At 56.0% G+C, this 16,733-nt stretch overlaps 1 protein-coding gene across 1 annotated transcript; it reads left to right on the plus strand.

Annotated features, from left to right (window-relative positions):
• Positions 1-5,834: 5,834 nt before the first annotated feature.
• LHX8 (LIM homeobox 8) lies at positions 5,835-16,498 on the plus strand (the record flags this gene model as incomplete). The annotated part of the gene is made up of 8 exons (XM_082484714.1): positions 5,835-5,915; positions 6,120-6,278; positions 9,062-9,183; positions 10,644-10,864; positions 11,332-11,435; positions 14,348-14,443; positions 15,396-15,579; positions 16,294-16,498. The coding sequence occupies 8 exons, from the start codon at positions 5,835-5,837 to the stop codon at positions 16,368-16,370; spliced, it is 1,044 nt and encodes a 347-aa protein (XP_082340840.1). The 3' UTR covers positions 16,371-16,498.
• Positions 16,499-16,733: the final 235 nt, after the last annotated feature.

The raw sequence follows: 16,733 nt of genomic DNA on the forward strand, positions 1-16,733 counted from the left end.
TCTTCAGCTATGTAGTCCCAAATGTGCTTGGTTTTTAACAGACATTTTCATTTTAATACATGTGCTGAACATTGTATCAACATGCAAAATCATAAACGAGCTGGGGAAGGCTTTGGAAGCTTACATCTTGAAATAGAGCGAATCTGCCCTTTAATTCACGTTGTCCGGAACAGTCCTTCGCAGGGATACGCCAGGAGAAAGCCCCAGCGCTGGGTGTGCAACGAGGTACTCATTGTAACGTGCTCTGAGAGGTGTCCTGTCCGTAATCATACAGCAACCAAAGTCATTCAGACCTCTGCGTAAGGGCCAGAATTTTCAGCAGTGGGTAGCGGTTAGGGGGACAGGGGTATTAAGGCGTCAGAGGTAGCACATCTCCTCCACTCCTGATTTCCACCAAGCTCAGCACTCCTTGAGAAGTCCCACGAACCCGTCTGCAGCTGAGCCCTGAAAAACTGAGCTTAGAATGCCCGAATAACCGTCAAGCGCAAGCGAGCGCGTTTCTAAGGCTGTGGTGTGCTCCGTGCGCGGTCTCTGCGTGGGAAGGGGGGGCTGAGGCCCCCGTGGCCTCGGGCATCCCAACGCGGGCTTTCACCCCAACGTGGCAAATACGATTTTTCTCTGAAAAGCGTGTGCGCTGCTGTGGGGCAGGGGAGTTTCCATCCGCGGAGCGGTGCCGGCCCCGGGCCCTGCCGCCCACGGGCCCGCTGGGACGGTAGGGGGGGGGCCGGGGCGGACAGGGGCAGCCGCCACCCTCCGGGTCCCGCCGGAAGATCCCCCCCGCCGGGCTGAGCCCGCCCGCGATGGGCGCCTGCCCCGGGTCCCCTGCCAGCTCCAGACCCCTTCTCCGGGGGGGGCACCCGCCAGAGGCCGACGAGCCGCCCGCCTGTCGGGAAGGGCCGCGGGACCCCCCAGCGGCGACAGCCCCGGCCCGTCGGGGGTCGCCCCCCAGCGCCGGGGCCGGCCGCCCCCCAGCTCCCGGGCGGTCTCGTCGCAGCCTGTCCCCTCCTCCTGTACCACCGCCGTCCTCCCAGCGTCGCTTCCCCGCGGCCACCGCCGCCGCAGCGGGACTGGCCCCGGTGGCTCCTCCGCCCGGCGGCCCCAGGGCGTCCGGGGGGCGTGAGGGACCGGGGGGAGAGCGAAACCCGGCGGGGGGCGGCGCGGGACGTCGGGAGGGAGGCAGTGCGGGAGCGGCGGCAGCGCGGGACCCGGGGGGGGGGGGGACACACGGGGACAGTGCGGGGCCGTAGGAGAGCCGGGCGGGGGCAGAGCCGGGCGGACCGCACGGCGCGGAGGATGCGCGCAGCCCCGCGGTCACGGTGACCGCCCCCGCCGGGAGCGGGGCACCGCGGAACAGGCTCCTCGGCGGGAGCCGGGGGGGGGTCGGGCTTCCACAACACCTGCCCGGGGCCCCGGCCGTCGGCGGGCCTGGCAGCCTGCGGGTGGGCAGCGATCGCTCCCCCAGGGGACCCCTGCTGCCCCCCCCCCCCCCCCGCAGGGTCCCCGTCCCCACCGGCGGCGGCCGAAGCAGCTGAACCTCCTTTGAGCTCCGGAGGGGCCTCTCCTCCCCCCGCACCCGCGTCCGCCGCCGCCGCGCAGTCTCCCGCCGGAGCAGTGTTTATTCGCGGCGTAAACAGCGGGGAAGGGATGGAGCGGGCAGACGGCACAGCGCGGAGGACCCTCTCGGGGCCTTCAGCGCGGAGTTTCGCCGCGCTCACGGCGAACGGGACACGTCCGCGCCGCAGCCGCCTGTTTATGACCGACCCGCGACGGTGCCGTTCCGGTTTTGCCCTCCAGTGCGTTAAGGGCAGAATGCTCTTTTACATAATGTGGTCGCTGCTTTCGTTTCCTCCGTCCCCACCGCTTTCCGTGACTGAACGACAGCGTGACACAGCACAGACGCTTAAAAAGTCAACTTCTACAGAAAGCGTTCACCGCGATTTAAGTAACAATTCGAACAGGCACAGGTTTCATCCAGTTAGTCTGTTCCTAGTGCAGGGATCAAGGGCTGGAATAAACAGATCTGAGTAAATGAAGCAAAATTATTGCAGTTACATACCGGGATGCCGAAATTACTCCCTGCACTTCCCCCTGCAGTACAAGGGCCAGTGCTCTAAAAAGCTGCAGGACTGCATCCCGCTAACTCCCTTATTGCCCTCTGCCTCTCCCCCTTCCAGCCCCCAGATTTTTTTCCTGTAGGGAAAAAAAAAAAAAAAAGGCAAATTGCATCAAGTTCTGGATGTCGGTGAGGGAACCACTGTCTCAGGAATCCAATTAGGAAATAGAAACTTTTCCCTTTGACTGGTCGGGTCATTCACAATTAAGCGACACGGAGCCTCCACACCGAACAGCCGCGAACAAAAGCCACATGTGTGCAGCTTCGGGAGACCCGGACCCACGCCGCGGGGAGACAGCCTGGCCCGAGAAAAGCGCATCACGCTGATTTGGAAAACAACGCACTGATGAGAGACTGGGTTCGTTTACTTCTCGTTAAACCAGCCCAGAAGCAAGAACTCGGGGTTAGCATAACCCTGCAGCTTTCACCAGTGGCTGGAGCCAGCGGGGATACAAACGCACCGGGCGAGCCCGACAGCGCCGGCTTGAACCCCCCGCCCCCGGCCCACGGCGGCCCCCACAACCCGGGACGCTGCGGTTACCGGTGGGAAACCTGCGGACACCGGCAGGTGTGCAAATACCACCGTAGGTGCAGGAGGTCGGCTGAGACAGGCGAGCGGAGCCCGCAGGGAAACGGCCTTTCTCCGCCGCAGCCGCCGCGCTCTCCCCTCCGCGCCGAACCTCCCCCCGACGGTCCGCACGGCCCCGCGGCGGCACAGCGAGGGGCGGGCGGGGGGGCACGGGACAGCCTGCCCGCGGGGACCGCGCCGCCCCCGGCACCACGCAGGGACCGGCGGCCCGTAGGCGAGGGGGGAGGCGAGACCGCGGGATGCGGCAGCACCTGCGCCCCCCGAGCGGGGACCGAGCCCCGCCGGGCAGGCAGCGGCGGCGGGGGGATGCGGGGGGCGGCGGACCCCGCAGCGGGACCGCCCGGGGCGAGGGCCCGGGAGAGCGGCGGGGCCGCTGGGGAGGGATGCGGAGGGGATGCGGGGGCAGCTCCGCTGCTCGACCAGCCGGGGACGGGAGTACCGCGGGCCGAGTCTCCGTGCCCGTTCTCCGTAAGCTGAGCACAATGCCGGTTTTAATTTCTCGGCAGCCCGCGCTTTAACGGGAGAACCCGTTTCGCCAGAGCAGCCCCAGAGCATCCTCAGCCGGGCGCACCCTCAGCACGGCCTCGGTCGGCGGTCTGTATGGCAGCACCCTCTCGTTAAAACAGCCCCAATTCCCCGCGGTCGGTGTTCCCTTCGTGCCGTGCCTCGCCGTCAAATATTCCAGAGCTCTCCCAGCTGATGAGCGCTCCCACCCCCACCCCCTTGCCGTACTCCTGAGAGAGGAATCGGAACCAGACGCGCCCCCCCCCCCGGGCGTCGGAGGGTCGGGGGAGCCCTCGCTCCGCTCCCAGCCTCGACGGGACCAGGCCGGGGCCGCCCCCCGGCGGGGTCCCCTGCCCGCCCGCCCGCCCGCCCCGGGGTCCGTCCGCAGGGCCCGGCGCCCCGAGCGCGGAGCGGCGGCATTGAAGCGGCGTCGGAGCCGCGTATCCCTCCGGCGGGCGCGGAGTCCGCAGCAGGGAGACGGGGGAAATCGGGAATTCCCTAAAAATTCATCTCCTCAGAAAAAGGGTGCTGGGAATATTCGCTACAATACCGAGAGCGCGTAACCGAAACGATGAAATTTAGATTGGCCTTTGGGGAGAGCGCTGATCACGGCGCTGTGTACACAGCGCAGCGTTTCTGTCCGCCCCTCGGAAACAGCGCGTCTCCCCCGAGTGAGCTCGGCTCAACCGCTCACCCCTTGCGAAGCACCTCCGGGGCCGCCGGAGCCCCGAGGGGAACGGGGTGCCTCGCGGCTCCCCTCGCCCCCCGCTCCGCCGCCGCGGAGACCCGCGCACCGGGCGGGCGCTGCCCCGGAGCATCTCCCGGGGCGGGCGGCGGCGACAGCTCCGCCGCAGGGAGCAGAGCGCGGGGGGGGGCGCGGCGGGACACCCCGAGGAGACCCCGGTGCTGGGAGCGGCGGCGACCGCGGGGGTGGCGGGTGGCGGGGCCGGGGGGGCCGCCGTTCCCGGGCCGGCAGCGCACTGGCGGCGGGCCGCCGCGCCCGCTCGTCGCCGGGCGGAGCGGGGCTCCGAAATTAATAAGAAACACCGAGAAATGTCCCGTACGCCGTTGTCCCTCCAACACCGCTCTACGAATTACCGCCGCACGTTCGCAGTCGCCGCGGGGAACAACCCGCGGATCGGCTCCGTTGGCTCCTACTGCTGTATTTTTGAGGCGCACCCACGCAGAAAGGGGTGATTCTATCGAAAGGTAACACGCAGCGCTCCGCCGACCGCGCACGAACACCCTGAACCGACCCGCGGACAGCGCAGAACGCGGAGGGGCGCGGAAGACGCGCCGCGCCGCGGGACAGGTCCGTCCGCCGCCCGGGATCCGGGGGGGATGCCCGGCGGGCCCCGGCGCTCGCCCGGGCACCGCGGAGCCTCGGCGCGGCCAGCAAACCCCCAGCGGTACTTGCCGCGCCGTGGCAGCGGCCGTTCGGGACAGCGCGACTAGGTTTGAGCGAGGTTCTGCCCGGGGTTAGATCGGTTTAGCGGTGGACAAACGAGTGGCGGACGGGGACGTCCCGGGTTTACCGGGGCTCGGCACCGCCGCTAGCTCGGTTACGCTCCTGCGGAATCGGGGCCCGGGATTTGAAACAACGATCGTCATTTTTAGGCGGGGAAGAACACAGGGCTTCTCCTTTCGTACAGCTTCTCAAAAACAGAATTCCTTTTTTATCAAATTTATCGTGTTTCTATGCGTTCGGGCCATTCCCTCAGCTGCGCTTTGCTGCGGCTCTGCGGCGCGTCCCGCAGCTACCGTCGGGCGGAGCTGAAACAAAGAGAGGGGGAAGAGGGAGACACAACGACGCGGTTAATTAGAAGCACCTGGGTGGGGTGGGCACCTCCGCGCGGGGAAGCGCCCCCCCCGCACTCACCTCACCTGCGGCGGCCGAGCGGCTGCGTCCCCGCCGCGTCCCGGCCCCGCTGCGCCCGGGGGGGCTCCGGCCGGGGGGGCGCCGCGGGGCGGCTGCGCCACGGCGGGAGAAGCGCGACCCGCCGCGGGCGGCCCCTCCGCTGAAGGACATCGCCAGGTCTCCCGGGGGCCCGACAGCCACCGCCGCCCTCCGGCCCCGTTAATTAGCGACATCCGCGGTCTTTCAGGCTTGGGGAGCGGAGTAACGCCGCGGCCGTTGGGCCGCTCAGGTGCTCCTGGTTCGGCTTAATGAGAGGTTTTATGGCGGTCCGCGGGGCAGGGCCGGAGCTGGGGGCTGCGGGGGGAGCACCTTCCCCGTCCCCGCTGCGGTTGTCTCCTCGGCGGCACAGCGTAACTGGAGCCTTTGTTGGGGCTGGGGCGGCGGGGGGAGCTGTGGCGAGCGGTGAGGGCAAACGGGGCGGGGGGGAGGGATCTGATGGGCTTTTTCGTTGCTGCTTTTTTTTTATTGTTGTTGTTGTTGGGGTTCCCCCCTCCCCCCTGCACAAAACCGGGCGCGGGCTCGCTGGCGGGGAGAGCGCTCCCGCCATGCTGGGAAGGCGGGTTTTGCGCAGGAGGAGAGGCCAGCGAGGCAGGTCCACCCACTTGAAAACAAAACTTTTTTTCCTGCAGGCGCTGAGAGCAGAGAGCGGCGCGGGGTCCCGGAGCAGCCCCGCCGCCCGCCGCCGGGCTGGTATGCGGTAGGGCAGGGCCATGTATTGGAAGAGCGACCCGATGTTCGTCTGCAGGCTGGAGGACAAGGACCTGCCCGCGCTGGGCGGCCCCTCGGAGAAGGTGCGCGGGGCGGCGGGGAGGGGGCGGGCGCGGTGCCGGTGCCCGGGGCGGGGGGTTGCCGCGGCTGCTTCGGGGTCCGCTGCTCCTCGCTCCCCCCCGGCGGCCCCTCCGCCTGGCGCCGCGGAGACGCGCCGGCCTCGGGGGGGTCCCGCAGGTGCCGTCGGGGCCCGGCGCTGACCGCCGCGTCCCGTGCGCTCCCCGCAGGAGAGCCCCGCAGCGGCCGACGAGGACTCCTGCTCTTCCTCCGCCGCCCTCTCGCCCTCCTCCTCGCCGCGGTCCATGGCCTCGGGCTCCGGCTGCGCCCCCAGCAAGTGCGTGTGCAGCAGCTGCGGCCTGGAGATCGTGGACAAGTACCTGCTGAAGGTAAGAGCGGCCGCGGCGCTCCCCGGCGGGGCCCGGTCCGCTCGCACGGCGCCGTCCGTCCCGCTGGGGCGGCTGCCGCCCGCGGAGAGCCCCCGGCGAGCCCCACGCAGCCGGGCTCAGCGGGCTCCCGGGAAACTCGCCCCCCGCCTCGAACCGCCGTCCCGCGCCGCGGCTGCTCGGGCTGTCGCGCCTGTCGCGACTGGCCGCCCCTTCCACCCGCTGCGGCTCCGCGCAGAAGCGGGCGGGTTGCGAGGAACGGCGCTCGCTGCGGGCGCGCCGGTGAGGGCCGGAGGGGAGCGCGGCGGCGGCGGTGCGGGGCCCCCCGGACCGGGTCTCCCGGCGGGGCGCGGAGCCGGAGGGTCGCTCAGCGCTCCGGTAACGACCTCGGTGCGCCCTCCGCGACGGGGGGGGGGGCGGTGGCGGCGCGACCCGAGGGGTGTCGGCTGAGACACCTCCTCGCGAGGGGTCCGGAACCTCAAAGCAAAACGCGCCTCGGAGAAACGCGGGAATAAGTTATTCCTGGTAAAGGTGGTCTGGTAACGTGGGTGGAGGGAACGGGCTGCCGGGCGGTTTCCCCTCGCGTTCAGGACTGAGTAGGATCATTTAAGAACAAAACCAACCCATGTGACTTTATGCTTAAAGCATTACTACGTGTGGCAGGGGGGCTATTTTCCTTCTCTGTTGCAGCCATTAAAATTATCCTGGATCAGAGTTTTGCCTTCTCTCCTTTCAAAAGTGAGATGAGGCGATCGTGCTGTAGAAGTCACTCCATCCCACTCGATGCAGCCTTAAATAAAGCCATCGCGTATCCCGCAGGGTGAAAGCCGTACCGCCGCTGAACCCCCTCGCTGTTACCGTTAGACACTCCGCTCAGAGCTGAGCGGGGTGCGGAGGCCGAGGGAGGTGCATGCGGGGTCGGGGTCCCTTTGCGGTGGGGGGGTGCGGGTGTGGGGAGCTGCCAGGCACCTTTTGTCCCGGTAGATGCAGCCGCCGCGGGACCCGCTGGGCACGCACCCCGCTGGCGCCGCGGGACTGGGAGCGGAGCTGGCTTGAGCTTGGGTCCGGCCCCGTCAACTCCAGGGACATTTTGGTAGCTCCTTTCCCGATCGTTGCTGTCTCCTGTCTGAACAACTGGGATAATGTGGCTTGGAGCAAAAGACGTCAAAATGATTTAGCCTTAAATTTAAATTAGCTGTTACTGCTTTGTGCGTAGGCAGAGAGAGAAAGGAACCTGTGCTGGTAAACTGGTGTATCTTGCTGATCATCAGCAGTACATCTTCCAGCTTCAGCCCTGTAAATTAATAAGAACGTGGACGGGTGACATCAAATGGGACAACTGTCAAAGCTACTGCTGTCCTGTTCTGTGGGAGAGCGTCGGGCTCTGAAGAACCGGCAGCGAGATGAGCTTTGTGTGGCTGGGATGGATGTCAGCGCTCGCGTCGCAGAGCTGCGCACTGGCAGCGTGTGGGCTCCTCTCGCCCTCACCGGCATCACCTGGGGACCCTTCGCACGGGGGACCAGGATGCTCGGCAGGCACGGTCCAGCCCAAGTGCCACTGCCGCGCTCTGCTGCAGGGCAGCCGATTGAGGGAATACTTGGGAGGATCAATTTGGTGACAGCTGTTATCAACAGTTTCACATTACATCGCGTTGTGAATTTGTCAGTGTATGGGAAGATGGCTGCCAACGGGGATAATAGTTGGGAGAGCGTTGGGCAACTGCAAATGCAACGTTATAACTTGAAGAGTGACTGAAAGAGCTGATTCCAGCGTGAGTGTTGGAGTCAATACCTCGCTTTCTCTGTGGTTTGTCTGGCAGTGTTCTGATGAAAGGCACATCCTGGATTATCTCAAATCTGCTGCTTTGCCGTAGGCAATACATGGGCTGTTTGGTATGAGACGAGAAATTGGCTCAGAAAATTTAAAAAAAAAAAAGAGAAACCTAAATCATTGTTTGATTTACAGAATTCCTCCTATACAGTATGGGATTATCCAGAGGGTGGTTATTTAATTTTTATGGTCACTTGGAGTCTTGGGTTTTCAAATTATTGAAGTTATTTAGCTGATGTGCGATGCACAATGTTTGCATGACAGAGGGTTCTCTTTATGGGAATGAAGAAATGAAAATAATTGCACTCAATTTATTTGCCCCAAAATTATATGTGAGTGTTCAAAACTGCTGGTTTCTGCTGCTTTCCATGACTCTGTCTGGTTTCACTATGGATATGCTGATGTTCTGAAACTCTCGCTCCATTCACTAACTGTGCTCTAACAGGAACCTGGCAAATTAAGACATAGTTCATTGGACAGACTTCCCCCCTCTCCCCTCCCTTCAATACTCACATTTTAAAATTTCAAATTGCTTTGCAAAGTTTGTTCTTTGTTGGGCAGGACTTTTTACAGACTAGGAAACAAAAGTATGTAGGTTAGCTGCCTTCCCAAGGTCGTGTGAGGCCAAAACTCGCTCTGTTACTCTAATACTGTGAGAACAGAACTGGGCACAAAATATCTACGTGGAACTTGAATCTCTTGCTTCCTCTCCTGGTGCTTTTAATTACAAACCCATGAAAGCTTATTCTGAAGACCTCAATCAAATTAATTAACCCTTAATGTGCATGCAGTTGTATAAGAAAAATGTTTTGCCTGGAAGATAAATTTTCTGCGAGTCACGGTACGTGTGATTTTTGGCCCTGTCTGTATGGATAGAGAAAAAGTTTTTGTAGATAAGAAATATAATATTGGTAGCACAAATGTTGAGGGGTATTTTCCTTCTGCGTTTTTGCAGGTGAACGACCTCTGCTGGCATGTGCGCTGTCTCTCGTGCAGCGTTTGCAGGACATCTCTAGGAAGGCACACCAGCTGTTACATCAAAGACAAAGATATCTTCTGCAAACTTGATTATTTCAGGTATATCATACAGTAATATAATTTTATTAGATAACACGTTACACTTGCTTGTTACTGTTCACTTAAGCCGCAACCAAAATGAACGTTAAGTCTCTCTGGGTTTTGGTTGCCAGGCTTGTTTTCAGTAGTTAAACTCGGCATTTATACAACAATTTACTTCTATACACGGGGGGGGGGGGGGGGAGGGGGAGGGGGAGGGGGGAGGAGGGAGGAGAGGCGTCAGTCGGAGTCTGTGCCACAGGAGGGCTGTAAAGCTATTGTATGTGCACAGAATCATCCCGAGGTAATCCGATAGAGAGGACGAAGTAGTGTGAAGATGACTCTGGACTAGTGCTCCACTGGTACGACATCGAGTGTCACATGGAACTACAAAACCAACCCAGAATAAATCCTGTCATCTTTAAAGGAAGCTTTCAGCAGTTGTACTTTTCTGTGATGAATTTGATTTAGAACATGAAGCATTCTTCAAGATTAAGGTCTGATCCTGTAATTAAGGTCTGATCCAGCACTGATTCGTGCTGGCATTGAAAGTACTCATGATACAAATCTTCAGTCCAGAAAGTAGCAAAAAATTTTTGTGTGATTGCTAATACTTCCCCAGACCGCACTATTGATGGGAGTCCCACCTGTGCAGTGAACGGATCATGTCCAGCTGGTCAGATTTGACACTGAAAGAGAGGGAGGGGGCAGACGGAATCCTGTGACCTGGAAAACCAAAGTTTTGTGGGACTTTAAAAAAAAAAAAAAACAAAAAAAAACCACACACCATACCACCACCCCCCAAAAAAAAAACCCCGAACTTACAAGCCTGCAAAGATTTTCAGGACAAATTCTTATCTACATAATCAACATATCTTGGTGGCTAGTTTCCTCTTCAAAGAGAAATATTCCACCGTAGGAAAGTAAATACTTGCAGATATTTGAATTTCTTTTAAAATCATAATGTGATGGTAATTAAGGAAACAACTGTGAAGATACAGGTTTTCCCTCTTCTTCTGCGGAAGGGAACTGAATGATTAGTGAGGGATGATGTAGCTAAATATAACAACTCGGACTACTACCAGAGTAATGGGAAATATTTGAATAATTTGGAGAATTTTGAACACAGTCGGCTGTTTCCATCTCCCACTCACAGCTTTTTAAAGAGTATTATGAAAGGAAAGATGAAGAGTTGTGAATTCACGTAGCAGTTAAGATGTTTCAATTTCACTCTTTGCCTTACGCAAATACTAACTTTTGTTGTTCAGTAGCAGTCTTGCCTTAAGCTATCAGATACAAACTTGCTGATTTTTTTTTTTTTAATTTTTTTTTCTTTTTCAATAAGCCCACAGCTGTGCGGTCAGCCCGCTTGCTGCGGGTCTCGGCTGCGCTGCCACATCCCCGTTGCCTCGGACCCTGCTGGAGTCACCCCCGGGCAGCTGGTCCTGCGCCTTCACCCTGCACGTCCTTTGTTGTTGCAGGCGGTACGGCACCCGCTGCTCCCGCTGCGGGCGGCACATCCACTCTACCGACTGGGTCCGACGGGCGAAAGGAAACGTCTACCACTTGGCGTGCTTCGCGTGCTTCTCCTGCAAAAGGCAGCTTTCCACTGGGGAGGAGTTCGCGCTGGTTGAAGAGAAAGTCCTTTGTAGAGTGCATTACGACTGCATGCTGGACAATCTGAAAAGAGAAGTTGAAAACGGTAACACGCTGCTTTTGTTAAGAACTATGTTTGTGGTTTAGTTTTAATTAAATTGTTGGGGTTTACTTCATCTTCCTTATTAAGCAGTAATTACTTAGCTTTACTAAGGCTGGAAGCACAGGTTCTTGAATTAAAATAATGTGCAAATTATTTGATGTTTTACTTTTTTTTTTTAAGTTTGTATAACTTGTTTTCTATCCTAAGGGGAAAAAAAAAAAAAAGCAAGAGCACATCTAGTTGATAAAATATCACGCTGAATCTATTCTCCCCTCACTTGGAAGGGAGTTTTGGGGTGCAATGGGTAACGGTGCCAGATCAATTTAACTTTGAACAGAATATGGATTTCTTTAAAGCTGAAATTCAGCTGGCTGAATAACTGTTGGTTATTGCTGGAGGACAGTCTGACTTACGAATAACATCGTTTTGAACGTTTAACAGACGGTGGTGTTTTCTTTTTAATGCTTCAGGTAATGGGATTAGTGTGGAAGGAGCATTATTAACAGAACAAGATGTTAATCATCCAAAACCAGCAAAAAGAGCTCGGACCAGCTTCACAGCAGATCAACTCCAGGTAGAGGCAGTGCTAAAAACTTGCGTAGTTCAGCTTTATGCAGGACGTGGGTGCTGAACCGATAGGAAATGGGATGTGTGTAGGGGGAAAGAAGCAGCTTGCTTGTTTTAAGCTATTTCATAAACTATCAAGACACAGCATGTTTCTGGAATTGTTCGTTAGCTTCAGCAGTTTCATATGGAATAGTTACTCTTCAAGCTTTTTATTTCCCTGAGGGCAGCTAGTAATTCTGCAGAGTGGAAATAAAAAGGTTGTTCTATTTTGATAGCTCGATGAAATCTATTTAATCAGGCGTTTACATTGCTACACATAATAAAGACAAAATATTTCTAGAATTATGTAATGTGAAGAGTGGTACTAAAGATGGGTACTGTGTATGACTTCAAAATGTTAACAGGGTGGAAGTTTGAATTTTGTTTAGTGCTCGGTAAGTGCTGCGAAAGGCGGTGTCCTCCAAGCCGGGTGAGTGTGGTGGGTTCCTGATCATGCTCACCTGGACACAGGTTGACTCCCGTCAGTGTCTGTGTCTTGTTCTGCCGTGGTTTATAGAGAAGACAGGGAGTAATCGCACATTTGTTTCCTGATTGCCTTTTTTCCTTCTAAGGTGGTTCTCCTCAATACTTGATTTTCAGATCATACGTCACAGTCTTGGCTATAATTCTGTGCACCAGGAAGAGTCTCTCAACAGGAACTCTGCTTTCCTTCCTTCTTTTCTTCCCCTTCTCCCCGCCCTTCCAAAACGCTTCTCGTGCTGATTTCCTCAAAGTGTCTTTGAGCTTTGCCTGTTAAAAATATATTGAAGTCGGCATAGTCTTGGTGTTGTATTTCAAGACCAAGCTTCAGTATTTAATGCTGCACATTTAAGGGAAAAAACACACTTTTTTCCCACTCTGGGAAAGCGCATTTGAAGCACTTGGCAGCAATTCTCATACTGTCCAGTTTGTTCTTGAACTTGCGTTACTGAAGTATTTCTTTCTAATATCCCTTACGAGAGGCTCGGCCACTCGTCGTGTTCCTTTCCGGAGCCAGGACTAAGGGAAGCGGCAGCTGGGAAGTCTGGAAGTGCCAAATCGAAACCCCTCCCGCAGGGTCGAGCCTGCCCTGAAGGGGCCGGCCGCTGCTCCGCTTTCAGGGCATCTTGTCCTGTTGCTGCCTCGGCGAGGGTTAGCTCTGGGCTGCCTCAAGTATGAGTTATTTCACCCTCTGGATCACCACTTGGCTTAAATTAGCTTTCTGGGGAAAACCGCCGTGACCGGGGCTGGCTGCCCGCGAAAGGGGCGGTGGTGAGACCAGATTTGGAGGTTTCAGCCCACAGTGGGAAGGGAGCCGCCGCGTTCTACCTCCCCTGGCTATGCATCCCCGCTCTCAGTTTATAACGTGTCTCTGGATTTCTGGTCACGTGTGGCCACTACACCGCTCGTTTTCTACTACCTCAGCCCGAGTTCCGTTTTGTTGGCCCGTCCTCTTGTTTGTGGCAAAAGCAGTTGAGAAAAACTAAAGTTGAGGTACAAGAACAGACGTGAGGCACCTAAGCAGCGCTATACAACATGGCGTGTGGCCTTTCAGAGCTTGCTTTTGCTCTTCCAGCCGTGACTGGCAACAGAATGCGGTGGTAATACAAAAGCAGCGTGTTAGGAATAATCTGCCTGGGGCGTAGGACGGGGGCTCTGGGTGTCAGGCTCGGACCCCGTGAAGGGCACTTTCTTTCCCGGCAGTGGCTGGAGGGGCCACCGGCCCAGCCGTCGGGGCAGGAGTGGTATCGAGGTCTCCTGCCTGTCTGCAGGTGGTGAAGCTCCTGTGTTCCCCTCTCTTCCCGTTGGACACAGATTGTAACCTGCGTCAGCGGGTGTTGGAGACCTCGGGGCCTCTTGACACGTGCTGTCTGCTCTGCCACTGTCCTCGACGCTGGTGTAAGGCTGGGCTTCCCCGAAGAGAAGCGTCAGAGGGACGAGTGACCGTCAGAGCAGCAGCGTGTACTAACGCGCCTTGTGAAGAACCTGTGCCAAAGGATGTCCGTGCTTTTTGATGTCTTGGTATGAAACAGTGGGAAAGTAAATAGTTTCAGCGTTTCTGAATGTGGAGAGTTGTCTGAATCTTCAAAGGTGAAGCCAGGCAAAAATTGCAGACCATCAAGGGACAAAATCCAGAAGTGAGAAACTACAGTTTACCATGTTGCTGAAGATATTCTGCAGAAATCCACGAAGCCTTACTTAAATAACGTAAACTCTTACAGGCTCTAAAACTGCCCAGGCTGCAGGCCAAGTTGACATCTACTTCCTCAGAAAAAACATAATTCATGTCTTAATGACAAGTGTTCACTTCAATTTTTGTAAAAAGATGAGTGTAACCAAACAATTCCATAGAGCAGGTCAGTCAAGGTGGAGCCCCAGTGTTCCTCAGGTCCATTAAAGGTAAACGAGGCATGAAGGGCCTCGTGGTTCCTGCGCCCCCCGTGCAGCCGGAGCGGGGGTTACACGGCTCCGCAAGATGCAGATAGTGACGGATGGGCTGAGGGAGGTGGATCGAAGTTCCGCGCACTGTGGGCTGCCGCTATAGACGTTCTCTTTCTCACGCGTGTTTGAATTGCTGCGCCGGGGGATTTTGCCCCACAGTCCTTGTAACGCAGTCGCAACAGAGCACCTCCTCCCGTTTTTACTACTGCCGAGCAGAATTAGTTTCTTTCATTTCTGGTAAATGTCTCAGTTCAGTGAAGCATAATAAGGGGCTTGTGTTTTGGCTGGGGGGGAATTTTATTTTTTTTTTCCTTAATGTATTGGGGACTGCCTGGGGACTATCGATTACAACAGTCTCCTAAAAACAGACAAGGAGTAGGAGCGTGGCCGAGAGGAGTCTCTGACGCTGTGCTCGGGGCTGCTCACAAAACCCTGCCTTCTCCTGTCTTGCCTCCTCAGGTTATGCAAGCACAGTTTGCCCAGGACAACAATCCAGATGCACAAACGCTTCAGAAACTGGCAGAAAGAACAGGCTTGAGCAGGCGCGTCATACAGGTAACTGCGCTGAGTTACGTGACTGACGAGGTCTGCTACTCACCCACGGGAAATGCTTAACGACGGTTTTCTCCATGTAGTTATTCTGAGATGGAAAAAGATCTAATCTCTGGCAGTTTTACCGTAACTTCAGACAACATCCTTAGTCAGGAATAAGTCTAGAACAAACATGTTAACTTGGAAAACTTGCTGTATTCCTCTTGCGGGTTGGAGGATCAATAATCTTCCAGGAAGAAACTTCTCAGCCTAAATAGTACAGAAGTTGGCATTAAGCTCTTCTAAATACAAATCTCTGACTTCAGTAGCCCGTTCTTAAGACCTGCGCTCTTTTTGAAAATGGTTTGTGATAATGGCACGTTGGGAGTTAAAATAGGTACCCGTGCCACCCAAAATGGAGAGAAACACAAATTAGAATCTTTACTTGAAGGTGACTTTCAGCAAACATTATATGCATGGGCTTTTTTTATACATAAATACGATTTTTAAAATAATATATATTATACATTCATATGTTTATAGAAATAAAAATAAGTTTGCAGTTCCTGTAGCTAATTCCAGCCAGGAAGACTGACAGAGTGTTTGTAAAGAAACGAGGCAGCTGCGATCAAGCCTTAAAAAAGTGGAAGCTCGCCCACTTCTCCACGTGAAAAGTCAAACGGGTGCCCTGTGAAGGCCCTGCGTGGCTGTCGGCCGTGTCCTGGCGGGTGCTGGGGCTCAGCCCCTCGCTGCGCTGGGCTGTGGTCGCCGCGCGAGCCGTCCTGACTTGGCCCCGCTGGTTTGAGGCACCGGCTATACTGGGAACGAATGCTGCTTCACACGGACTGTCGGAGTGACGATAAAGGCCCAAATAACCAACTGAATTCAGCTGAAGTTAGAACGCTGAGGTTTCCGTTATGCTGATGTTGAAACAGTGCAATCTGTCAACAACATGTAAATGTTTCCCCCTTTTCAGGTGTGGTTTCAAAATTGCAGAGCGCGCCACAAGAAACACGTTAGTCCTAATCATTCGTCTACTGCTCCTGTCACGGCAGCGCAGCCCTCCAGGCTGTCGCCGCCCATGTTGGAAGAAATGGCGTACTCCGCGTACGTACCCCAGGATGGGACTATGTTGACGGCTCTGCACAGCTATATGGACGGTAGGTGTGACAGCGCTGCGTGCCCACATAGAGCCATTTCTGACTGTGGCAAGAACGGTTTGCCACGTACCGACTAAAGAAACTTCATGGATTTCTGATTTCTAGTATTCCTTATAGAATACCGTAACGCTGCCCTTGCTGCCCGCCCCTCACTGAGGAGCGTGCCGCTTAAGCGCAGCCCTTCGCCGTAAGAGGGTGGCTGAAGGTCTGGGTGCGGAGACCGCTTTCTGCGTTTCCTGCAGACTTACGGATACTAGTAATAAGAAATCAAACACTCGTTTAAACATCGGTGCCACGTTTTTTAATAATGTTGATGACAACTGGTGACTACCCGCGCCCCATGACCGTTGGTGTGTACCCAACCCAGTGGCACCACTGCGGACTGGAGCGGTGCAGGGTGCCCAGCGCTCAAAAACGCTTCAGTCGTAGAGTGTCTCGTGACCCGCAGGTCAACGCATTTGGCTCAGATCTGTGATTAGGAGAGGCCGTGAAGGCTTTGGGAGGAGTAGGCTGTGCCACGTGTGTGGCCTGAGCCCGTCTCTCTCCGACGCGGCGGCGCGGGGCGGGCTGGGGCGGAGGAGCGGGACTGCTGGGCGAGGGGAGGCTCAGCCACGGTGGTCGGGGCCGGTGAACTGTTATTGCCTGGTGGGGTTTACTGGCTGATAATCTCTTTCTGCCTCTGGTGTTGAGCAGTAAATGCTTCTGTTCTTGTAGCTCATTCACCGACAGCTCTCGGACTCCAGCCTTTGCTACCCCACTCGATGACACAGCTGCCCATCAGTCACACCTAACTCCTTTCTGTCAGGGATATAAGCTATTAAGGATGTATTCTTAAGGCATTTATTGTGTATTAAAAATACCGTTGGGAAGATATTAATGTTAACTTTTTATTTAACATCTAAAGCATTTTTGAGACCATTTTTGCTGCCCAGGTATGTAAGTATATTTAGCCTGCAAGACACTTTTATGGATTCTGCATAAATAACTATTACATTGTTTACAAGCCTTATTAAACACCTTTTTGTATTGTCTGGAAGTAGTCCACTCTAGTTATGTGTGTGTTAATTTATTTGTCATCAAAAGAGCACTTTGCCTAAAAGAAAGGACTGACAATTGTGCAAAATGTTTACAATTCTTTGTGAAATTGTAGTTTA

The sequence above is a fragment of the Vanellus vanellus genome (genome assembly GCF_965231255.1).
Source record: "Vanellus vanellus genome assembly, chromosome: 5".
In the NCBI taxonomy this organism is placed as follows: Eukaryota; Metazoa; Chordata; class Aves; order Charadriiformes; family Charadriidae; genus Vanellus; species Vanellus vanellus.